Here is a 20,913-nt window from a genome sequence, read left to right on the forward strand (position 1 = left end):
TGATAACATCGAAGATAATGAATAAACGCGTTACCATTGAATTTATGTTCGTGATTAGTAAAACATACGTTCGTTTACCTCTAGGAATATTTCGAAATTTCTGGGCTTAATTTGAATTCTTTAGACCTTTGAACTCTTGAGTCTTTGAATTCTTGAATCTTCGAATTTCTAAACTTTTCAGCGAATTCCTGTTATGGAAGTGGAATGTTCCTGGAAGTTAATTTTCAACGATAAACGAACTTGCGAAAGATCGATTATGTCTCGATCACGTTACATTTTTGCTAAGTCTTTCTTCAATTAAATCTCTCTTTGTTAAGAAGCAAGTGTTATAACAATCGGTGTTTAAAATATTTTCACGATGAAATTGATTGTTCAGGTTCGATTACGGTTAACGAAGGCTCCGAATCTTTTTACACGAAGCATTCGCCAATTATATCACGAGAAACACAAGATTCGTTTTTATTCCCAAATAAATATAAATGTATAAAATCGAAAGATCCGTTTTTGTTTGCATTTTTATCTTTGATTATAAAACTGGTTCTTCTTTGTCTCATCCCCTCTGCGTTAGGCACTGCTTTTACGAAAACTTATATAAAGACTCGACACGAGAGTATATCTGAATCATAGAAACTTTTGTCATAGTTATTTATTATTCATTCCGCAAATGGCAACAGTTTCAACTTCGTTCTACATCGAAATATTAATTTCATGTTTATACAGTTTACTTTCTAAATCCGCATACGTAAAATAGAGGAAAACATTAAATACGATTGCTGTGCTTTAATTGAAGAATGCAGCCGTAATTTAGTTCAAGGATTCTCAGTAAATTCGGCCCGTGCGTGGTCAGACACGTCCTATTATATTATCGTTGTACCCGTGTGAATCGCACACCGATGCAATTGTTCCATGGCACTTAATTACACGACCAAAAGAAACTTTCCAGCAATTATTCGGCAACGAATGTATAACTGAAATTATCGCAGGTAAATCGGATTTATCACGGTACCTGGTATTCATGGCTTTTTCTATGGAAGTTCTCCGTTTCCAGTTTCATTCTCTTGTTTCACCGACCTTGTTGCACGTCGCATCCAGTGAAAATCCTATTAAGATTTCAGATAGATTTGGTTGATCTGTGTAGCAGTACGCAACTGCGAAATTGTCGTTCCAGATTGTTGCCCGATTGTTTGGTCGACTAGAGTTACCTCCGATTTCACAGAATTGGAATGAAATCATTAGAACTAACAATTTGTGATATATACATACAGTACTAAACATAGAGTAGTATACACGGAGAATCCTAATCAAAGTCAAACAACTAAAATGTATAAGTATATAAAATTATATTTGCATTTTAACGAAAGTCAGCATTGATTTTGCCAAAAGCATTTGCACTGATCTTTTGGTAATCGGAAAAATGAGACAATCTGAAACCTGTGATTTCGATAGTTTTAGTGTTCAATTTTCCACCTATCGTTGCGTACTATCACAGTATTGTACATTTATTTGTTCTGTTTTATTATTTGTACACATTAAAGAATTGTGCAAATTGCTTCTCGATTCGTTGATCTCCGTTTTGTTGGGAATGGGCCGAATAGAAAAGGAACTCGAGATACGCATCGCTAATCCTTAACGAAAAAGTGGTCATGATCGATCGAGCTCAGGGAATGGAATCTCTCGTTGTGTGTTTGTCGTTAGCTGTCAAAAATTTGGAAATCGATGTCGAAAGTTGCTCTTACGCCAGTTGTATTCCTTAGATGTTTCCCAATATTAGAGACAATTTAATTCCATGTTATACCGTGTTTGCAGTATACGTATTCCGATATTAACAGAAAAAAACCACGATGTTATATTCTGCCAGCTCCTACTAATCAAGATAAGGGTGACTTTTCGTTTTCTTCTCGACGATCATTATCAAACGTTTCGAAACATTTTGGTAATGTTTTCTATACGGGTATAATATTGTATAGGAAGAGAGAGAGGGAGAGAGAGAGAGAGAGAGAGAGAGAAAAGACGCGTTTCAGTGAATCAAGGAATAAAAAACTAATTAAACACGAGGTCAAAAAGGAAATTAAAAACATCCATCTTGAACTCGATCGTATAAAAGCTCTTCAACATTTCCGTATCCTTCACGACCTCGTGTTTAATTAAGCAAATTAATTCCGCTTAATATTAAATGGAGTTAACTCGTATCTCTTTGTTATAAATATAATCTGGCCAACGATTGTACGCAAACATCTGTTGAACAAGAAGCATGTGTCTTGGGTTTGTATTTTATAGAAAAAAGTCACGTATAGAAATTCAACGTAATTCGCGTTCATTGTCATTGTAAACATTGCGAACGGCTTATGCTCCTGAGAATTGTACACGTCGCCGTTGAAGTTTGTCCTGTTACGACGTTTCCGCTTATTATTTTGCCAGCGATCGAAACGACAGAAATGAGAGGAAGAACGATCATTATTCGATGACGAAACTGGGCATGTTCCAATCGAGTCGCTTATCAATTACGAGAAATCGATTTAAAAATGGGTCGTGACTCTCCTTTCTATGCAAAAATCTTGGCTTCACTGTGTTTCGTTTAGTACCTTTTCACAATCGAGTTCCAGTAGCAAAGTGATAGAATAGTAGAGACTTCGAGAATTACAACTCGTATTTTAACTCAAGTCGGTGCATAATGAATTACTCATGTTCTAACAAAATGTTTCTTCAATGGCGCGTCGTTGATAGCCCCTTTGACTTTTATCAAAAGTAACCCCGGTAGAACTTTCGACGTTATGCAACTTCTACTTTCATGCACAATTTGATATCGCTTTCATTCATCTCTTACTAGAATAATCATTCTTTTCATCTGACTATGATCTTTGCGCGCTAAACCACATTCTCGTGATCGTTTTTGTTCTCACAAAACCTCCAAATAGAGGACGTTACCGCTTTATTGTAATTTTTCTTCTTTTTCTTTTTTTTTTTTTTTTAGATAGTTGATCAACTATAATTGATTTTACCATCGATTCGTTATTAATTCAATAATTATCCATTAATAGGAACGAGGATGCAAGAGCCACTAGAAATCCTCCTTGAAACTAATAAGAACAAGACAAAAACAAGTAACTCAAGGATGCGCCGATTCCTTTATTCCCAATAGTGCCTTGAGCAATTAATAGATTTATGTAATTCAGTGACACGGAAACTCACGTTTGGTTGTCCACTTTTAATCGTATATTATAACGCGGGCAACGGTTGGTCACGTAACGATTTCCAGGATCCGGCCTGGAATAGCACTTGACTCGTGTTCCTGACTAATTCCGCTACCGGTTAGCTAAGGAAACCAGCGTTGAAAATAAACGAAATTCCAGTTCGTGCTCCACGTGTAATTCCGTAAGAAACAACAGGTTTTTTTTCTTCTTTGATATCACCATAACATATGTTAAGTAAAATAAATTACAACTAGGAACCATAAATGTTACAAGCAAAATTTAAAAAAGGCTACAGTGTAAGAATTCATTCTCATTCATCTGAGATTAAGCAATTTTGATCTGGAATAATAAATTAAAATAATAAATGAAGTAATAAGTTGAAATAATATCTTGTTCAGAAATATTATCGATAGAGAGATATCTCTTAGGGTATCTTCGATCGTTCTCAATCTTTTATTAAAATACATGGTAATTACCTATACCACGTTTCAGTTATAAAAGGAACTTCGCTCTAGATGTTCATTTACGACACGTAGTTTTTCTAAAAAAATTTTAGACGACTGCTGCAGTATTCCACATAGGTTCCAAGTCCATTCGTTTTATTACACAGTCTTTGACATTCGTTATTCTTGTCACGAATATTCTAGGAGTCTCGTCGATTTGAGATGGGCTGAAACGTCGCAACCTTGCCAAGCGGCAATAGTTTCGTTTCTAATGAATTTTTCATGCGTTTTCCATACGATAGGAAACGCGTAACAAAAGCACAAACACTTAATAAATCATTTATGTTCAAAATAAGGGTCGCGAGTATTTTCCATGTAATTGCATGTAGGGTTTGAAGATGGAGCAACAGGGAAATGTAAGAAATTCCTCGTTTCTACTTCAGATGCTCGCGAACAGGCCAAGGACTACTTACGATATGTTCTTACAAAACTGGATTGAATCACTTTTTTGCCCATACTTTTATGCGTCGCAGATTATAGGGTTAGATTTAGCACAATTCGTCATTGCTAAACTTCTTATGTTTGCGATTGTATGATAATTTTAGACTCGTTCTCGATGACTCGACAAAACATTTACGATGTTGAAGGATATTGCACTGAATGAATGTCATTTGAAAATTGATAATTTAGAGCTGATATGTATAGATGCAGTGTCAGATGCATAATTAGATTTCTTCAGATACAAGTTAATCATTCATAGACATACTCGTATGTTAATGAAGAAAATTGAAATTTGCTAGTTAGCACGAGTTGGCTGGAAGATGATATCGTAAAGTTGCTTCTTAGAAATTTGTGACCAATAATGGAAAGTTGAGAATTGTTAGCACCTGGTGGAAGTAGGTGAGAAACTAAAGGTTTCACGATGCAAGTTCGAATATAGACAAATGAACATTTCAGAAGGCAAACCATACTACTCTATTTTTTGTACATTTCTCAAAAGGCGTATAATTAATGTTCAATTCCTCAAAAACCGAATAAATTACTTGCACGTGTGTATTTATCACACGATATAGATAAGCATAAATTCTATGATGAATTTTACAAAACAACGTTTGTATCACTTTTTTCTACTTCCTTTAATTCATTTATTTAGCGACATTAATTACAATAGACATATAACAATGTTCTTTTTAAATTACGGAATTAATGAAAGTTGCTTCCGAATGACTCATTTATGGCTCGAACGATCGCTTACGAAGATTGTACTATCGTTAATGCAATAAAATATGACACACACCGGTTGTTAGACTATTATCGGCGCTAACGATGTCTATTACTTTGCGTCCCAGTAATTATTAGAAAATTTAAGAATATTTTTATAGCTGTTATTAGTTCACTGCTAACATGGCAGGCACGCGCGATTACAACGTTCTAGGAACTCTATAATACCCAAGCTCGTTATATAAAACTAATGTTTACAAGTTGAACGTTTCACGCTGTAGTTTTGTTATGGATCCAGCATGTATCAATACGGAAAATTATTTAACGCTTCTCCTTGTTATGTGGAAAATACTCTAGTGATTCTTTCACATATCAAAATATACATTGACAAATTGACTGATCAAAATATACATGTACAGAATACACCTTGTAAGTAACAGAATAATTATACAAAATTACAGAAATCTGAATATCACTAGAAGATTATCTATCAAAAACTTTAATAATTATTACTATCGAATATTAAAATCGAAACAAATACTTGTCAGAAAAAGAAATTTAATATCAAAACGCTTCTTCCAAAGGAATTTAGATTTCAAGGAAATTTTTATTAATATCAATTCCAATGGTACTGTCAGTAGATCAATTTTTTTTTACCATTCGTCATGGGATCTTCTTAAATGTCATGGGCCGGAAGACGGATCCCGGTCGGTGAAAGTATCACGTGACACGGTTTTTATCTCACTAAACCGTCCCCTGTCGAAAAAAGAAACGGAAGAAAGGTTTTGCTACAGGGCGTTCATCTTATGACACGCGCTTTTTTCTTTTTTTTTTTTTTTACTTTCGAACAGGACGAATTCTCGCGTAATTTCCTGGTAACTCGATTATCAGAACGTTGGAGCGTTACGTAAATAAGAATGTCGGGATTTACATAGAAGCAGAATGCAAAACAAAAGGCAAAGGCGATGTTAGACACGGTTGATTTGCAGTTGCACCGCCTCAAAGAAAATCATGAGGTCCCGATTACGCGGACTTCGGCAAAGAGATTTCCACGAAATCTTTCTTGCAACGTAAAATTTGCAACTACAGCGTCGCGCTCTGGTCACACGCCTTTCTGGATAAAAATAAATAACATTGCTCCGCTCGTTACTTTTAGTCTTGCAAATTCTTTATATTGTTTGCTCGAACATTAGTCGAAAATCGACCTCGATAGTCAACGATGCTTTACGATTATCGAACATTTTAATATTTAGAAGAATGCGAGGTCGATTTTGTTAGAAGGATCAGAGTGCTTGGGTTCTTATCTAATCGTGATTTGATCACGTTCAAAGTTTATTTAAAACAAACTTCTTTGACGACCAGTTGACATTTTTTGATTTTTATTCTACGTGATTTTTTACACTGCTTTGTGCCTAAGTATATTATGACAAAAAAATTATTGTCAGCTAGTAAAAAGATCATTGAGTCTATGCATTGAATCTATAATGCAATATTCAACGCAGACGAGCGCTGTTTTCTCGTGTGTGTTGCAATAGACGTGCAGCGTCACCGGACACAAAACGCGTCTGCTTCTGCTTTTACACAAAAGTTAGATTCAGAATAAAATAGTACTAAAAACCATATTGAAGGAGCGTAAAACGCATATGAAAATGTGAGAACTGGTTATAGATACGACTATTCATTATACAAATAGTAATGCATGTTGAAATAAATTATATAAAATCCTCGGCATTAGATCTCTATTTCATGTATATTCACTTACATATACTTTTTATTCTGTACGTTCCTGAAGATAATTATATGTACATGCATAATTACGCGCGTTAAAGATTTCATTTTTGTTCGGTCAAATAGTAGCTTCAAACACGAACAATTACCGTATACAATATTCAAGAAACAATTAAGGGGAATTCCCACGTAACTTAACATCCTGAAGCTGGTTCACGGAACTGAATGTTGACATTTTATTCCAAATAAAGTAGACTTTCTATCATTTTTCCATAAAATAGAGAATACAGAAGATAAGCAAAATAGGCGATAGGTGGCAATTAAATTCTAAGGAGAACATAAAGCAAAATTAGAGTGAAAATACGGTAGATCAAATGAAACCATATGAAAAGAGAATTGCACTTTTTTTTGTAAACCGTGTTACATCCAAATTCATGTAAAAAGAAAATATAACCCATATGATCTAATTTATTGTTAAGACGCGTGTGAAACATTGCGCTAGAAAGCTTATTCATCTATGTTGATCCTAAATGGCTCACTCGTCCAATTTACGTTCATTAATTTTGTCTTATAATGATACGTTTACGCTAAGCGAACATATGCTTGTTCGCTCGTCATTTTAGTAAAATTAAAAAACGAAAGTGCGAACGTATATCCGTTCGTTTCATCAGAGCGGGGAACGCATGAATATTCGCTAGGTGTAAACACCCCATAACAGGTAGCGCAAACATAACCTATATTTTTCGTAATTTGGTTCGTAGATTCTATTGTAAGTTTTCTAGAATAATAATAATAAGAGTTACATTGCTATCAATAAGAGTTTTGCAAGTACGCGATAAATGACCATACAAATTAGCCATTGACTTTCAAGAACTGCAGAATATCGAACAAAAAACTAAGTTTTTCATTCGAGACGTATGAAAATTTTTCTGCGCACGAAACGAAAGCGCCAGACATCTTTTTGCTGTTGCGCGGTAGAAAATTTTGCTAATCGCGTGTAATTATTCAGTGGCAAAAACTCGAAAAGTGGACGGAACATACGACGATAAGAAAACCGCTAGTCGCCTTGTAGCTCTATGACAATTATCGGTTTTGCAACGAACGTTAGGCGAAACATTCAGCACCGATAGACTGCAGAGCAGATCAACAGACGACAGAAACTGGTCGCACCGTGAATGTTGCTAACCTTCGTTGTCGCGCGAATTGCATGAAACCGGACCGGTAAACTCGGAATCGTTTTCCATCGTGGCTATAACCGGAATTTCCTATTACAAGACCGTCACTTGCTCTGCCTTTATGTAAATTATGTAGCGTTTTATTTATTACTAAGTGAAACTAATTATACCTGTCACCGTGCATGCTTGTAGCTTGACACTCAAGTTTTCTTTTGTTAACAAAATGACGTTTCACAAGCTTTCTCACTTTTAAAGAGGAACCTATTCGTTAGTGAACCAAGTTTATATACATTGGATAAAACATCTCTCGATCCTCGATGATCAATTGCGATTTTACCGACAGTAAGAGGAAGACGGTGAATCGATCGTTAGACTTCTCGATTATTATCGTTTCCATGCACGATCGCTAGACGGAGACACCTTTGCTACCCTTTCACTGATAACAACCCTTGACGAAATCGTGTTTCGACGAATCCGGATATTTGACCTCGTGAAGATTTCAACGCGTTGTATGACGCAAACGGATGAACCGGGCCGTGGCGCAGCTCCCCGGCGACAGAACAATTTCGCAATGTATTTTAAAATTAACAACAACGATAATTATTTAACGACAACTGCGCAGTATATTTTGCTCGACTGATCCATAGGTTATTAGTCTGAATATCGGTCGAATGAAAAGTAGCCAGTATGTGGTATATATAATTGTCAGCCTAGCAACTGATAAGTTTCCATGAATTCTAAAGCAACCAGTTTTTGCCACGATCTTACTGCTTTTTATTTGGTTTGGGCGCGACGCGTTCCAGAATATTCGTACTATAGATTATTGCACTTTCTTGCGTAAAGTACCAACGTTCTTTATCTTTGCCAGCATCCAAACAACGAATCGTCTTTACCCGCGTTTTTGTAACTTTACCGTTACGTGAAAATCACTCGAGGAAAAGATATAACAAGTACGTTTTAATTAATTTTCTGACTTACAATTGCAGATATTATTATAAACAGACGCTTGCTCTCTTTTCGTATCGCGAATCAATTTAGTATCGTGATATCGAATTGCGCGTTGTTTGTGTTAGTAATAACACAAGCTTCATGGATAATAATAATAATAATAATAATAATAATAATAATAATAATAATAATAATAATACAAACTTGAATAAGTTAAACACGATGTTTACAGGCGTCCTGATAAAATCTGATAGAGACATCGATTCGAGCAGTAGAAACTATAGAAAGTAGTCGCGCGTTTCAATTTTTTCTTTTTGCTCCGTGTGTATGTGCGTGCGTGTGTGCTTGTTGAAGCGCGTCCACGTTTAAAAATATATTTATTAAATGTTAACAGGATGATTCGCCGATCGTGAAAGCTACATCTAATTATTGTCGTGGTTACATGGTTGCGATGTCGTTTGCTCCTGTGCAATTAGTACCAGGAAAGAAAAGACATTGTTACTCGTTGATCGTTCGTTCAATTGTTAGCTTGCATATTGAATTTCATTTCGCTTTTTCTCTTTGTCCCTGACAAATGAATTCGTTTAGGTGGACGATACGGCGCGTAATTTTCAAATATAGTATCGTCGATAGGTTTTTAAAAGGGAAACCTAATTAATTTCGTTTTTCTGCGAGATTTCGCAGGATTTCATAACGTTGCAGAAGGGAAAAAGTGAAAGGCATTCGGTTTCCTGCTACTTTGACCGAATGACACGGGAGAAACACGTGAAGTTCGAGATTGAAAGCACGAAACTTAGACGATCTTCTTCGAATATCTAAAAAATCGTATTATAACTATGATAACACTTTGACTGCCAATCACACTTGTGCGAAATCACATGTTTCGCCGAGGACGCCACGAGAGTATTTTTGTTATTCAAAACATATAATGGCAAAATAATAATAAATTGATGATGTAAGACAACATTCTTATCCAATGGGCCGTTTATCTTATTGGTGATCACGGGTAAACACCGTGGCGCCTTGGTAACAGTTGATAGCGACATATTATAACGAGGCTTCGTTTATTTCAACAAACCATTCGCATTCGTTATTTCGACGTAAGCAAAACGTGCGGTATATATTGTTGAAACGTGTAGAAGATATTAGTAAAGAATAATAAGGCATGTGCACAGTTCTAACTTCAATTATATGATTATAAAGCAGAATTTACGATTATTTTCTAAGCTGTGTTTATAATAATACTCGTAGATTACTCCTCAAAAATATGGATGCAAATACAGTAAACCGTTAGATGCAAGATTTGTTCTCATTTTTTTTTTTTTTTTTTTATTGATATTCTAATAAAAATGTTTAATTGTTCAATGGGGCACTTTTTATTTCAAAGTATCTTCTGTTTGTCGGTTATATTCGAAATGCCTTAACTGTCAATTTTCATACAGTTTTTACTATTGTAAGAAGTTCAAGCGCTCCGATCACCACAGTGGCAGTCAAAGTGTTAACTGACCCTTCTACTTCCTTTTTATCCCTTGTAAGTTTCTCTGGTTACGTCAGAGATGTTATTAAGTTTACCTGAAATCGATTAGAAGGTAGAAAATTACAAGATCTCGCGGAGTAGAATCTTGCACGTAAAAAGCAATCGATAAAGAACGTTGGATGTGCTCATAGAATAGAAAGTATAAAAACAATAATTCGTATTAATATGTGTGAAATTGGCTCGGCATAGAAAGGATAGTTCCATTTGTGGCGTGTCGTGATGCTTTATATTAGCTTGTCCGAAAAGTTTCTTTCGTTTTATAGGGAAATAATAAATGCACAACGTTTTTTGTTTTATATTATTTTGTCGAATTACACCGCGACATTTCACAGACTTGGTTTCACGTTTGTACGAAGGTGCACTGTTGTAAAAAAACATGTGTGCGAAAGAAAGACACTTTCCGGACAACTTAATACTTAATTACGATATGTAGAAATGTGAGTTGGAAAAAAACGGCTTTCGCGTAAATCTGTTCGAAAATGTAACTTTAAACTTTTAAATTAAGAAACTAAGCAATATTTGTGGCAGATTTCGCAAAGGAAGAAGAAGGATTACAAATTGCCGATGTCAAATAAATATTCTTTATGCATACATTCATGAGAGAGACAACCTCTTTCTGTCCTCCTACATCTACATATATCTGTAAAGCCACGTGTTCCGATCGACACGTGGAATTTTACGAACAAACGTAACTGAATCGATAAGTCGTTGAGGACAGTTGTATCGTATTAAGAACTTTCTAATTTTTATAGACGATCATTAAGAAACTTATAATCGATTCACAGCTTACATTTTTAGTTTCAGCAACGTCTTAACATTTTCACTTTTGTAAATGATCTTTAACAAACTTATAGTCAATTCACAGTTTCGCATTTAAACATCTAGACGTGCTTTTAAAATTAAACTCAAGCTTGAACAAAATTTTGACATTAATTTATAAACGTTCACCGATTGCCAACGGAACGGAAGCTGAACAAGTGACGCGAATAATTGGAAGGTGATGTAAGGCGATCGTTGCATAAACAAGAATGATCCCGACTCTATCTTTTCCTAACACGCGGATGAAAGATAAAGATTGATGATGGAATCGCAAATCGTCGAGGGTATTGAAATTCTATCGAACAACGAAATCGACCTTCAAAGGATTATAAAAGGCGTCCAGCCGTCATTTGATCGTGACACGATATAAACTCTTGAGGCTGGTCAGTAAACCGATCTAACGGTGCTAGTTGTGAGACAGAGCCCAGACACCACGATACGTCGCTATATCTATTTAATCGCTGATAATCAGCGTGATAACGTAGTGGAGTTTACAGTTCGTTGACTGGCTTTAATCATTTACAATTTTATCGACTGTAGAATCATCGTTGACTTTCTCATGTCACGTATATCGTCCTTTTTTTCTTTTCGTCTCTTTTTTACGTGTTTCAGGAGGCAGCTTGCTGAATACTTCATGATATTTGTACTGTATTTTTATGCGATATGCTCGGAACTCATGTTGATCAACTCTATAAATAGAAAAATAGAGAAAGCTGAAGATGTTGCAGACATTATTTTTTTAATATTTATCTTGGCATTCGCGGTTATTTATGCCATAAATATCTTGGAATAGATAAGCTTACGAAAACAGTTTTTATGAAGATTTTTATGAAGCTAGATCACTACGTTGCGAATGTTTATGGATTATAATGTTTATGGAATATTTTAAGGTGCGGAAATGTGAAGAATTCGTTATAATATTGAATAAATGAAACTAATCTTTGTTATGCTTCCCTTCTTTATTCCTATTCACGTTTTCAGTCGTTTAATAATTCAATTTAATTTGCTAATCACGTATCCGTGAATGGTAATAAAATTAAGAAATATACTCCTTTAAATTGAGCTGGTGAATTTCTCTTTCGAGAAGTTCATATATCGAACACCCAATGAACCATTCTACGCTTATATAAGGATATAGTTCATTAGGCATTTAAGATCGATGTAGATAACGTTTTATCACGAATTCATCAAAGTTACGACGATAGAAGCACTTTGGAAAGAAACTGAAAGTATAGGTCAATGTGACTCGAGCAAAATCTTAGATCAATTTCAGACGGCGGCGCGGGAGTGCGATTAACTTAATATGCACGAACCAGCGTGGTAACTTTCATCAACGTGGGATAGAGTTAAACTTGTCCTTGTTTTGTTTATACTGAAAACTGTTAATGAACGCAGTGGCAGTTTATTCTCCTAATGCTAAGGTCATTGTTGCCACCTTCTAATACTTCAACATCACGTTCACGGCCAACTACAAGTTGCCAATTGTAAGGTTTCATTGTCAATTTGTTTAACTTTTGCAATTCGCTTTGTTGTATTCGTTTAAAACAGAAAAGTCGAGAACAGTTTCAATCTACGCAAATATGGTTACTATGGTTACTGCAAAAGAAAGAAGAAAGAAGCGTATGTCGACAAGATGATAGGAACAAAAATAACAAATTTCATCGTGATAATTCCAACTTTTACAGGCGATAAGAGAAAAATGATTATAAATATCGATATAATTCTACCATGGAAGATAAGCGAGCATCTGAACTTAGTGACCATCATAAACTGTCAAACTACTTCCATACACGATCTCGCATAATCCTTACGTATTCTCCTACTGCATTCTTCCATAACATTTCACCTGTCCGAAGTCAGCATGTAAAATGGACTACCGTAAACACGAATTTTTTCAAGATTCTCCGCTTCTTTTCGCAATCACTTCGAAGACAAAAGAAACAAAGGACATACCATCCATAAAGTACAGACTTGGAGATTTCATGAAGTACCCATTAAGAGATAAAGATGCTATATTAGTAAATCGACGTCCCAATTGTACACTTCGAATCCATTACACACGTTTTTCGGATTAGGCGGTTCCCGTGCGTTGCGAAAGCCTGTCGTCGGCCGCACTTTGCGTGCACCGCGCCTCCTACGAGGAATTGCACCCCCGTAATTGCGAATGCAACGACGGAAGTGAGTGCACTCGCCGCGGCGTTGTACACTATCATTAGAAATGCCAATATACCGATCGGCGCACGGAAAAAGTGCACGCTTCCACGATCAGCAAGGAAAGGGGCGACCAATTACTCATCCCGCTATAAAACATCCACTTTTCCATGTCTCCGATCAGTTTTCACGTCGCGATTCTACGTCGAATTTCCCTTTGCCCGATAACGGTTACGATCGACATGTGCAATACCTAGTGGGAATACGTTGTCGATTTTATCAAGCAACGATAGATTCTGTGTCAAATGGAAGGTACGCCTGTTGCGCAGAAATGACGTCCAGGTGTCGATTTTTGTTCTATGAATTCGCGTGGACGTTGAATAACGATTGAGTATCAGTGTTGTTAAATATATTTAATACCTTATCGTTCGATAAATTGTCTCGTAAAGAAGATTAATAACGATGTTTTTCCTGTTATCGAGAAGAATACCAGGGTCCTATACGATGCTCGCGCTTATAGCGACAAACCTGGTGATTTCAATGGCCGCACCGTTGTCGAAACGTTTGCCAGAAGACGCTTCGAACGACGCGAGAAACGGGTTCTCCGCTGTGCCAAAAATTCTGGAGATTCAGTTACCGCTGAAAATTGCGACCAAGGACGACTTGGTAGCATGGGCCAGATACGTTATGGGTCTAATGGCGTCTCGAATAAATATCACTCTGACTACTGTGAAAGAGTCACAGTCGAAACCTACTGGAAATGTCAAAGCTGCAGAGAGCAACAGAGGTTTCGATAACAGCAAAGGTTTCGAGAACGTAAGACCGCAGAACAGCGGTAGAAATTTGGCGTTGCAAAATTTTGATAACATCAAACCTGTCAATGGTATCCGACATTATGCGAACACAAAGAGCTTCGAGAACACGAGATACGCTGAGAACTTTGAGAAAACGAAAATTCCAGCAGCTGTTAGAATTCTGGAAAACGGTAGACACACGGAAAACATAAGAATTGTAGAGAATGGTAGACTTCTGGAAAGCGATAGACAACCTGAAAATGTTAGAGTTTTAGAGAATCGTAGACAACCTGAAAACGTTAGAGGCCCTCAAAGAAATGGAAACCTTCAGTTATCGAACGATAAGGTGTACGCTACTGCACAGTTGCCATCGTTTACGATCAACGGAGCGACTACGAAGAGTTTATTTAACAACAATCGACAACTTCAACCAACATTTAACAGCTTCGCGATCACCGATACCACTGTTCCAAGTCCACTAGAGATCACAGCGAATATAAATATTCCAAGATCGAGATTCAAAGAGCCAACCATCAAAGATGCCTTCGACACGACGAATTTATTGAAATCAGCGGATCGACAGCTGTTTGTTCCTCAATTTCCTGACTTTGGACCAGCTATTGGCATCGACGTGAGACCTACTGATGTCGTTCGAAATACAAACGTAGTTTCGCCTCCTGCGAGGACTTATCTACCTGTGACCATGACTAGTGACAACATCAAGTTCCCAAACGATCCTTTTGTTACTAGATACTTTTTCGACGGAGTCGAGAGGAACGTTTCCAGTAACCAGGGTGTCGCGGATGAGATCACATTCACCACGCGGAGTCCTCTGGTTTTCAACGATGAAATACCATTGAAAGGCGTTGATTTTCTATCTCAACAGAGGAACATAAGTTCCGTAAAACCGCTGTTCAAAGTTCCTTTCGAAGCGGTGATTACGTTTACCCACGAAGAACCTGTACAAACGACCACGTTGAAGAACGAGGGTGGCAAATATTTCACGATACCAACTAGAGATCCTCTTGATCAATTTCCACCGTATTTTGATACCAATTACACTGTGACCAACGAATCTGGACAAATCAACGTTGTATTCGATGATAGCATTCAAGTAAACGAAACAACGAACAATTCTAAAAAGGAGGAGCGGAAGAAGCAAGAGAAGAAGAAGGACAGCGCGAAGAAGGACAAGTCGAAGAAACAAAAATCTGAAGGAAAGCGTCAATCATCACCGATTAGTCAGTTGTTGAAGACGATAGTCGCGATCAGAAGAAATAATACTCCGTCGACGAATCTTACGCCGCCTCCGTTGAATCAACAGACGTCATCGACTACGCAGAGGGTTCCAGTGCGTCAAAGGGTTCCGCAGTCTCAGAGAACTCAACTTTATTCTACTCAGAAGCCACCGGTAAGTTCAGTGATGAGTATAAGTATCGTACATATTTGACCAGTTGATATGGCACATAATGTAAACGTCACAAGTGAAAATTCTCAATATAGAAGCAGAATGTGCGTTTCTGTTAGTTCGATTGTTTGAATTGTTCACGCTTTAACGTTGTGGGCTTTCAGCGTTCACTAGCTTTGTAGTTGTAAAAGGAGAACAAACGGTAAAGATATATTTTTATCTTTGCGAAGAAATGAGAAAGCAAGAACCGTATAACTTCAAAGTTATTAGAAGTAGGCGGGTGAAAAGTGTGCATAAATTGACACTGTATAAAAGAAAAGTGTGAATTAATAAGGTTGCATTCGTTGGAGACGATGTAAGAGGTTTGACAGGTGTGGCGTAGATAATTTAATTGGATGCGTTAATTACTCAATGTGCCTTGTTTACTATGAGTATCAACGAAATAATGTGGATTTTTTTGAGGCTTCATGGGTAAGCAAATAAAATCGAAAGTTGGTGTTACATAACACAAATAATTATGTAACACGTATATACAACTTATGACTTGAAAAAGAATTACGAAAATGAATGTATCATGTTTAACGAGAAATCGACTTATAGATTTCATACAGTCCACGAGGTATATGTGCGTTTTTGATTTTCTGCAAAATAATTTTTTCCATTCATCACGCCTCATCATCTGTCTTTAAATCATGAACTAATTAACGATTTATTTATATACCTAATCAGCAGAAATATTTGTTTCTCTTTGGTCTAATTTTCTTCGGATTTATCGAACAAGAGATCGTTGTGCAAACTCGCGTGTGACATCACAGAATTTCTTCGAATCCCCTTGCGTTCTCAACGTTGCCGGTGTTATTCGAAAACAACAACGAACACGCATCAACGGAACTTTATTGAAGTCGATTCGTTTATTTCAGTCTGCGCTCAAACAGAAAGGAAGACGTAATCAGACGTCTTTGGCGCAACAAGTTGAGGTACGTTCGATTTCATTTTCTATGGTGTAGCACATCGCGAAATATTATTATTACGAGAACTTTTAATCGATAGGACGATGACGATGACAATGGAAGCAAAGATGATAATGGCAGCAACGAGGACGATGATAACAAAGAAGACGATGGTGGGAAAGAAGGTAACGAAAGTAAAGAAAACAGCAGCCAAGATAACGATGGTATCGAATCCGATGAAGAAAATGATAACAAGAATGGCTCTAAAGAGAGTTCTGACCAAAGCGAGTCAGATGAAGACTATGACGACGACGATGAAGGTGGTCCCATACAAACTATCATCGATTTACTTATGCTTGTCGCACCAGCCTTGGAAGATCTTAGCGACGTAAGAACTTTGACGAAGATTTCGAAATTATTAATACAAAACGTTAAACATATTAGGTTGTTTAATAAGTTCGTACCATGTTCATATTTTTCGCCATGTCTTTTAAGAACAGAAAATAATAAATAATCGAATTGAATAATTTTATACGATCGAATTTAATCTACGGAAGGCATTTGGAAGGAAAGATGAATGAATAATATACATTTTGATTTGTACCTAATGAGAAATTAGAGCCAAGGTATCTAAAGAAAGAGGGAATAATATAAAAGCTGGATAGATTAGTATGAAGCTTCTATATATAACAAGGAAATAAACAATACAAACTTATTGGATGATCTAATTGTATGAATATTATCGGATTTATCATGGATCCTACATCTGTTCATTTTTTCAGCCTGACTCCGACGCTGATATTGCCGATTTACTCGAAGTAGGAATTCCAATACTTCAAGACCTGTCGGACGTAAGAACTCTAATGAATCATCTCGAAATACTTCGTTTATTTAAAAAAAAAAAAAAAACATCATCTTGCGCTTTTAGGGAGATGGTGAAGCAGGAGGAAGCGATATCCCAGCACTGTTGCTTCCAATCTTGTTGCAACTTAGTAGAGTGAGTTATTAAGTTTCTGTAGAATTTTTCGCAGAGAAACGGAATGGATAAGAAGGAATACTAAGAGTGCAGGTAAGGTTAGGTAAAAAATAAAGCTTGTTTCAGGGTAAGAATGGCGAAAGAGATTCGGCTGCGATTTTGACACCGCTTCTTCAATTAGTTGCACCGCTAATCGGGCCCATTATTGGTCCATTGGCTGTACCATTGAGTCGTCAAATCAGTAACGTAAATATAATAATTTTTGGAAATGTTTGTTTCTTCGTATTAGAAGGCAAATTGAAGTGAATTTTAGGCTCCAGGTCAAGGTGGATCGAGTTTTGGTGATCTGATTAAGGCTTCATTGGGTCCCTTGCTCGAAGTATATATATATTATTTATTTACGATATTTTTCATTATTATTACTATCATATAATGTTTCTTAGTAATAATATATTGATTTTATAAAATATCCATTTATTTCTAGCCGGTTGGACCTGGAAAGATGACGGTGCTCTCAAACCTAATCGCCGGAGTTGTCTCTAGTCTTAGCAAAGTACGCATTGACTTTTCTGTTAACAACAATTTGTTCTTCTCTAATAAATCGACCGTTTCACTACTAAACCAGTCTCATGTATACCATCGTGTACTGCCTCTCGATAGTTTTTGGAAATAATTGCAAACCTTTTAACACTAAAACTGACAACCTAAAGATATTAAACGAAAAGCTTTCGCATCTTATCGATGTAATGGACCATTATACAATTTTAATTTAAAAGTTTAATTTAAAGATAATTGACAATAATCAACGAACACCCGTTAACTGTCCTTTGGTTGTTGGATTTTTTACAGAATTCAGGAGCTGGTGGTAAATCAGATTTAATGAGTCTCGTGAAAGCGGTGGTCGCTGGAACTATAGCAGGCACCAGTGCAGGTTCCAGTGGTTCCAATGGTGCCAAGGACACTTATGGAGCTCCCACTAGCTATGGTGCTGACCATGGTCCTCCCCGTCCATACGGTTATGTAAGTTTTCCTTTATTCTTTCATTTTTTTCTTATTCGCCAGTACATTACGCTTGTCTCCTGTAACCCAGAGTCAGAAACATTAGATTTTATTAGTAGACTGTGGATGTTTATGAAGACTCACATTTTTACAAAGACAAATAACCTCATTTGATCTTTTATTTATCGTAACGAGAACTCGATTTTATGTGTCCTAATATTTTAGGAAATATGTGAAAATGTACATTTATGTTTTAATGTTTTATATATTTTTCTATATTACGTACATCATGTGCACCTTACGACGTTTAACCCTCTAAGCACATTTTTCTAAACCGTTGCCTCCAAACGTAAAAAGTCACAAAGCTAAATACGATGTTAAATGAAGTCGTTAATAAGCGATTGCCATATCTCAAACTTAATTCCAATGGCGTTTCATCTTACGACGACAGTCGATTAATGGGTTAAATTTTCCATAAATGCATAAACATCCGCAATATACTTATTAGCTTTCTGTGACTGAGCTTCTGAACTTTTCAGCCTAAACCATCATCAAACTCACTTGATCCGCTCGGCTCATCGATCAAAGACATCTTTAACGCGATATTAAAAGTGGTTGCTTCGTTAGTGAACGCTATTACGACTATTTTAGGCGCCTCGTCGAACAGCTCGAATGAACCGGTATCGGCACCTTACGGTCCGGCCCCACCCCCTAAATATGGCACGCCATCCAGTACATCGGTTCCTCTTAGCGAGACTATTAGCATAACTACTAGTAAACCACAACGATTAATAAGACTATAGATGATAATACATATTATCTTTATGGCGCTCTTACTTGTCGAAGTAGTAATTTTCTATCGCGATTATGCCGAAGAAATAACAGGTTACCGAAATGTCTGTAAGTAGAAGTACTCGTGGATGAATGGATAGAATTCTAAGTTGATGTGGTTTTACGAGAAGTTTAAGACATTCATGGATGATGGGAATTACCTTTCATATTAATTAAAGTTATGTACATGAACAACGTGAAACGATATAATATACGTTGCTATAGTATGTAGAAAATGATAAATTTTATTTTATATGTTTTGTATCTTGTACTTTATTATTAATATATCTATATTTTATATTTTATTATATTTTATTATTCAATATCTTATATATATATATTGAGATTCTTATTTTTTTCAAATTTAATTTGTCCCTTTGGAAGGGTTGAATGAAAGAGAAAGTCGAACGTCGATAGAAATTGCCTTGGGAACGTTCAAACAAGTTACACGTATCTTCAAGATATACGTAATTAGTTTAGAAATGCTGATTTATCCATCAGCAAGCTGTTTCCTACAGTTTGTTCCTTTACTGGGTAGAATATTACGTATTATCATTTTTTGTGCAATATGTGAGAAATAAAAGTGAGTTCTTTCGCGCTCCGTCTGCCTTTTGATTTTGTCTAATATCGCGAAACTTAAGCGTGAAATTGATTAACCGTCATTCACATACAGAGTTGCAGGAAGTCGCAGAATCGAGCAACAAAAGATTGTTAATTGCTTCATTATTAAAGAATTTAGCATAATTGCGGTAATGATCGTGCAACTGATATTGTATATAGATACAAGCTAATTACTAATTTCGAGCTCGTGATAATCCAAGGATGCAAAATACGTCATCGATCTGATACTTTCGATTCGACCTAATTTGAAGCCATTCTATTTCAATCGAACATATATAATTATTATATTTTAAACTTTGTTTTCCTGTCTATGTTAAACTCTACTGTCGGTACTAGAACCTTCGTATTATGCATTTGCATATTTCAATAACGACGATATTTTGCAAACTTTTCCACGAAATCATTGCACATATAAAAAGAATCAAAATGTTTAAAGTTTTGAGAAGCTAATCATGGTATAACAGTGTGACTTGAGGGAAAGTAGAAAATAGTAAAATATATTAACCATAAATTTCACATCTTAAATGTTATCATACGTAACGCATTTGTATATATTTTCCATAAAATGTTTAAAGCATTTGTAACTCAGAAATGCAGGAAACTGAGGATAAAGAGATATAAATTATCTTCTACACTGAACTTCATTTGTCATTCCATTACACTGTTAATAGTAATGATTAATAAATACCTCTGCATAGCAATAACAAGTTTAGGAACAAAACGAGCAAAATTTCACTATTTTTTTCATTTATTTATTTTACTATTAATTATAATTATAACTTCTAACATGTTAATCTTACTAGTATTGATATTAGTTGGTAAATTAAATACGATAATGTCGATAAAACTTATCTTATTCACTTATTTGTAAGCGATTTTTTTAACTATTCCTGTGCTTGTACGTAGTTGTTGCACGATCTATATTTGCCACCTTATTACTAAAAAAAATTGGGTTATCGTGATAAGGCAACAGCTCGATAATTAGCAGGTTTATTAAAACATTGCAAAATGGTGGTTTCGTCACCTGCGTCGTATGAAACTGGGACAAAGGAATTCTATAATATCCGAATACAAGTCATTAAAATGACGTTCATTAATAACATGCATCGATGATGTGTATT

At 36.0% G+C, this 20,913-nt stretch overlaps 2 protein-coding genes and 1 long non-coding RNA gene across 4 annotated transcripts in view; all 3 read left to right on the top strand.

Moving 5' to 3' along the window:
• LOC138180785 (uncharacterized) overlaps positions 1–20,913 on the top strand; it is a 212,891-nt gene that overhangs the window by 168,304 nt on the left and 23,674 nt on the right. The window contains exon 1 of one of the 2 annotated variants that reach the window (XM_069114972.1): positions 18,295–18,361. The exons of the other annotated variant lie outside the window; for it this stretch is intronic. The gene's annotated coding sequence lies outside the window, so the exon portion shown is untranslated. Of the gene's footprint in view, positions 1–18,294; positions 18,362–20,913 lie in introns of those variants that run through there. 2 annotated transcript variants of the gene reach the window in all.
• LOC138180796 (uncharacterized) overlaps positions 1–20,913 on the top strand; it is a 120,303-nt gene that overhangs the window by 49,085 nt on the left and 50,305 nt on the right. The window lies entirely within an intron of this gene.
• On the top strand, positions 13,718–19,317 carry LOC138181235 (uncharacterized). The gene is given in 10 exon segments (XM_081833738.1): positions 13,718–15,418; positions 16,336–16,392; positions 16,514–16,753; positions 17,148–17,216; positions 17,294–17,362; positions 17,468–17,587; positions 17,655–17,720; positions 17,826–17,894; positions 18,191–18,335; positions 18,860–19,317. Coding segments are annotated over 10 exon segments (2,820 nt in total). The 3' UTR covers positions 19,144–19,317.

Source organism: Bombus flavifrons, chromosome 6 (genome assembly GCF_040668555.2).
Source record: "Bombus flavifrons isolate JBK064 chromosome 6, iyBomFlav1_principal, whole genome shotgun sequence".
Classification (NCBI taxonomy): Eukaryota; Metazoa; Arthropoda; class Insecta; order Hymenoptera; family Apidae; genus Bombus; species Bombus flavifrons.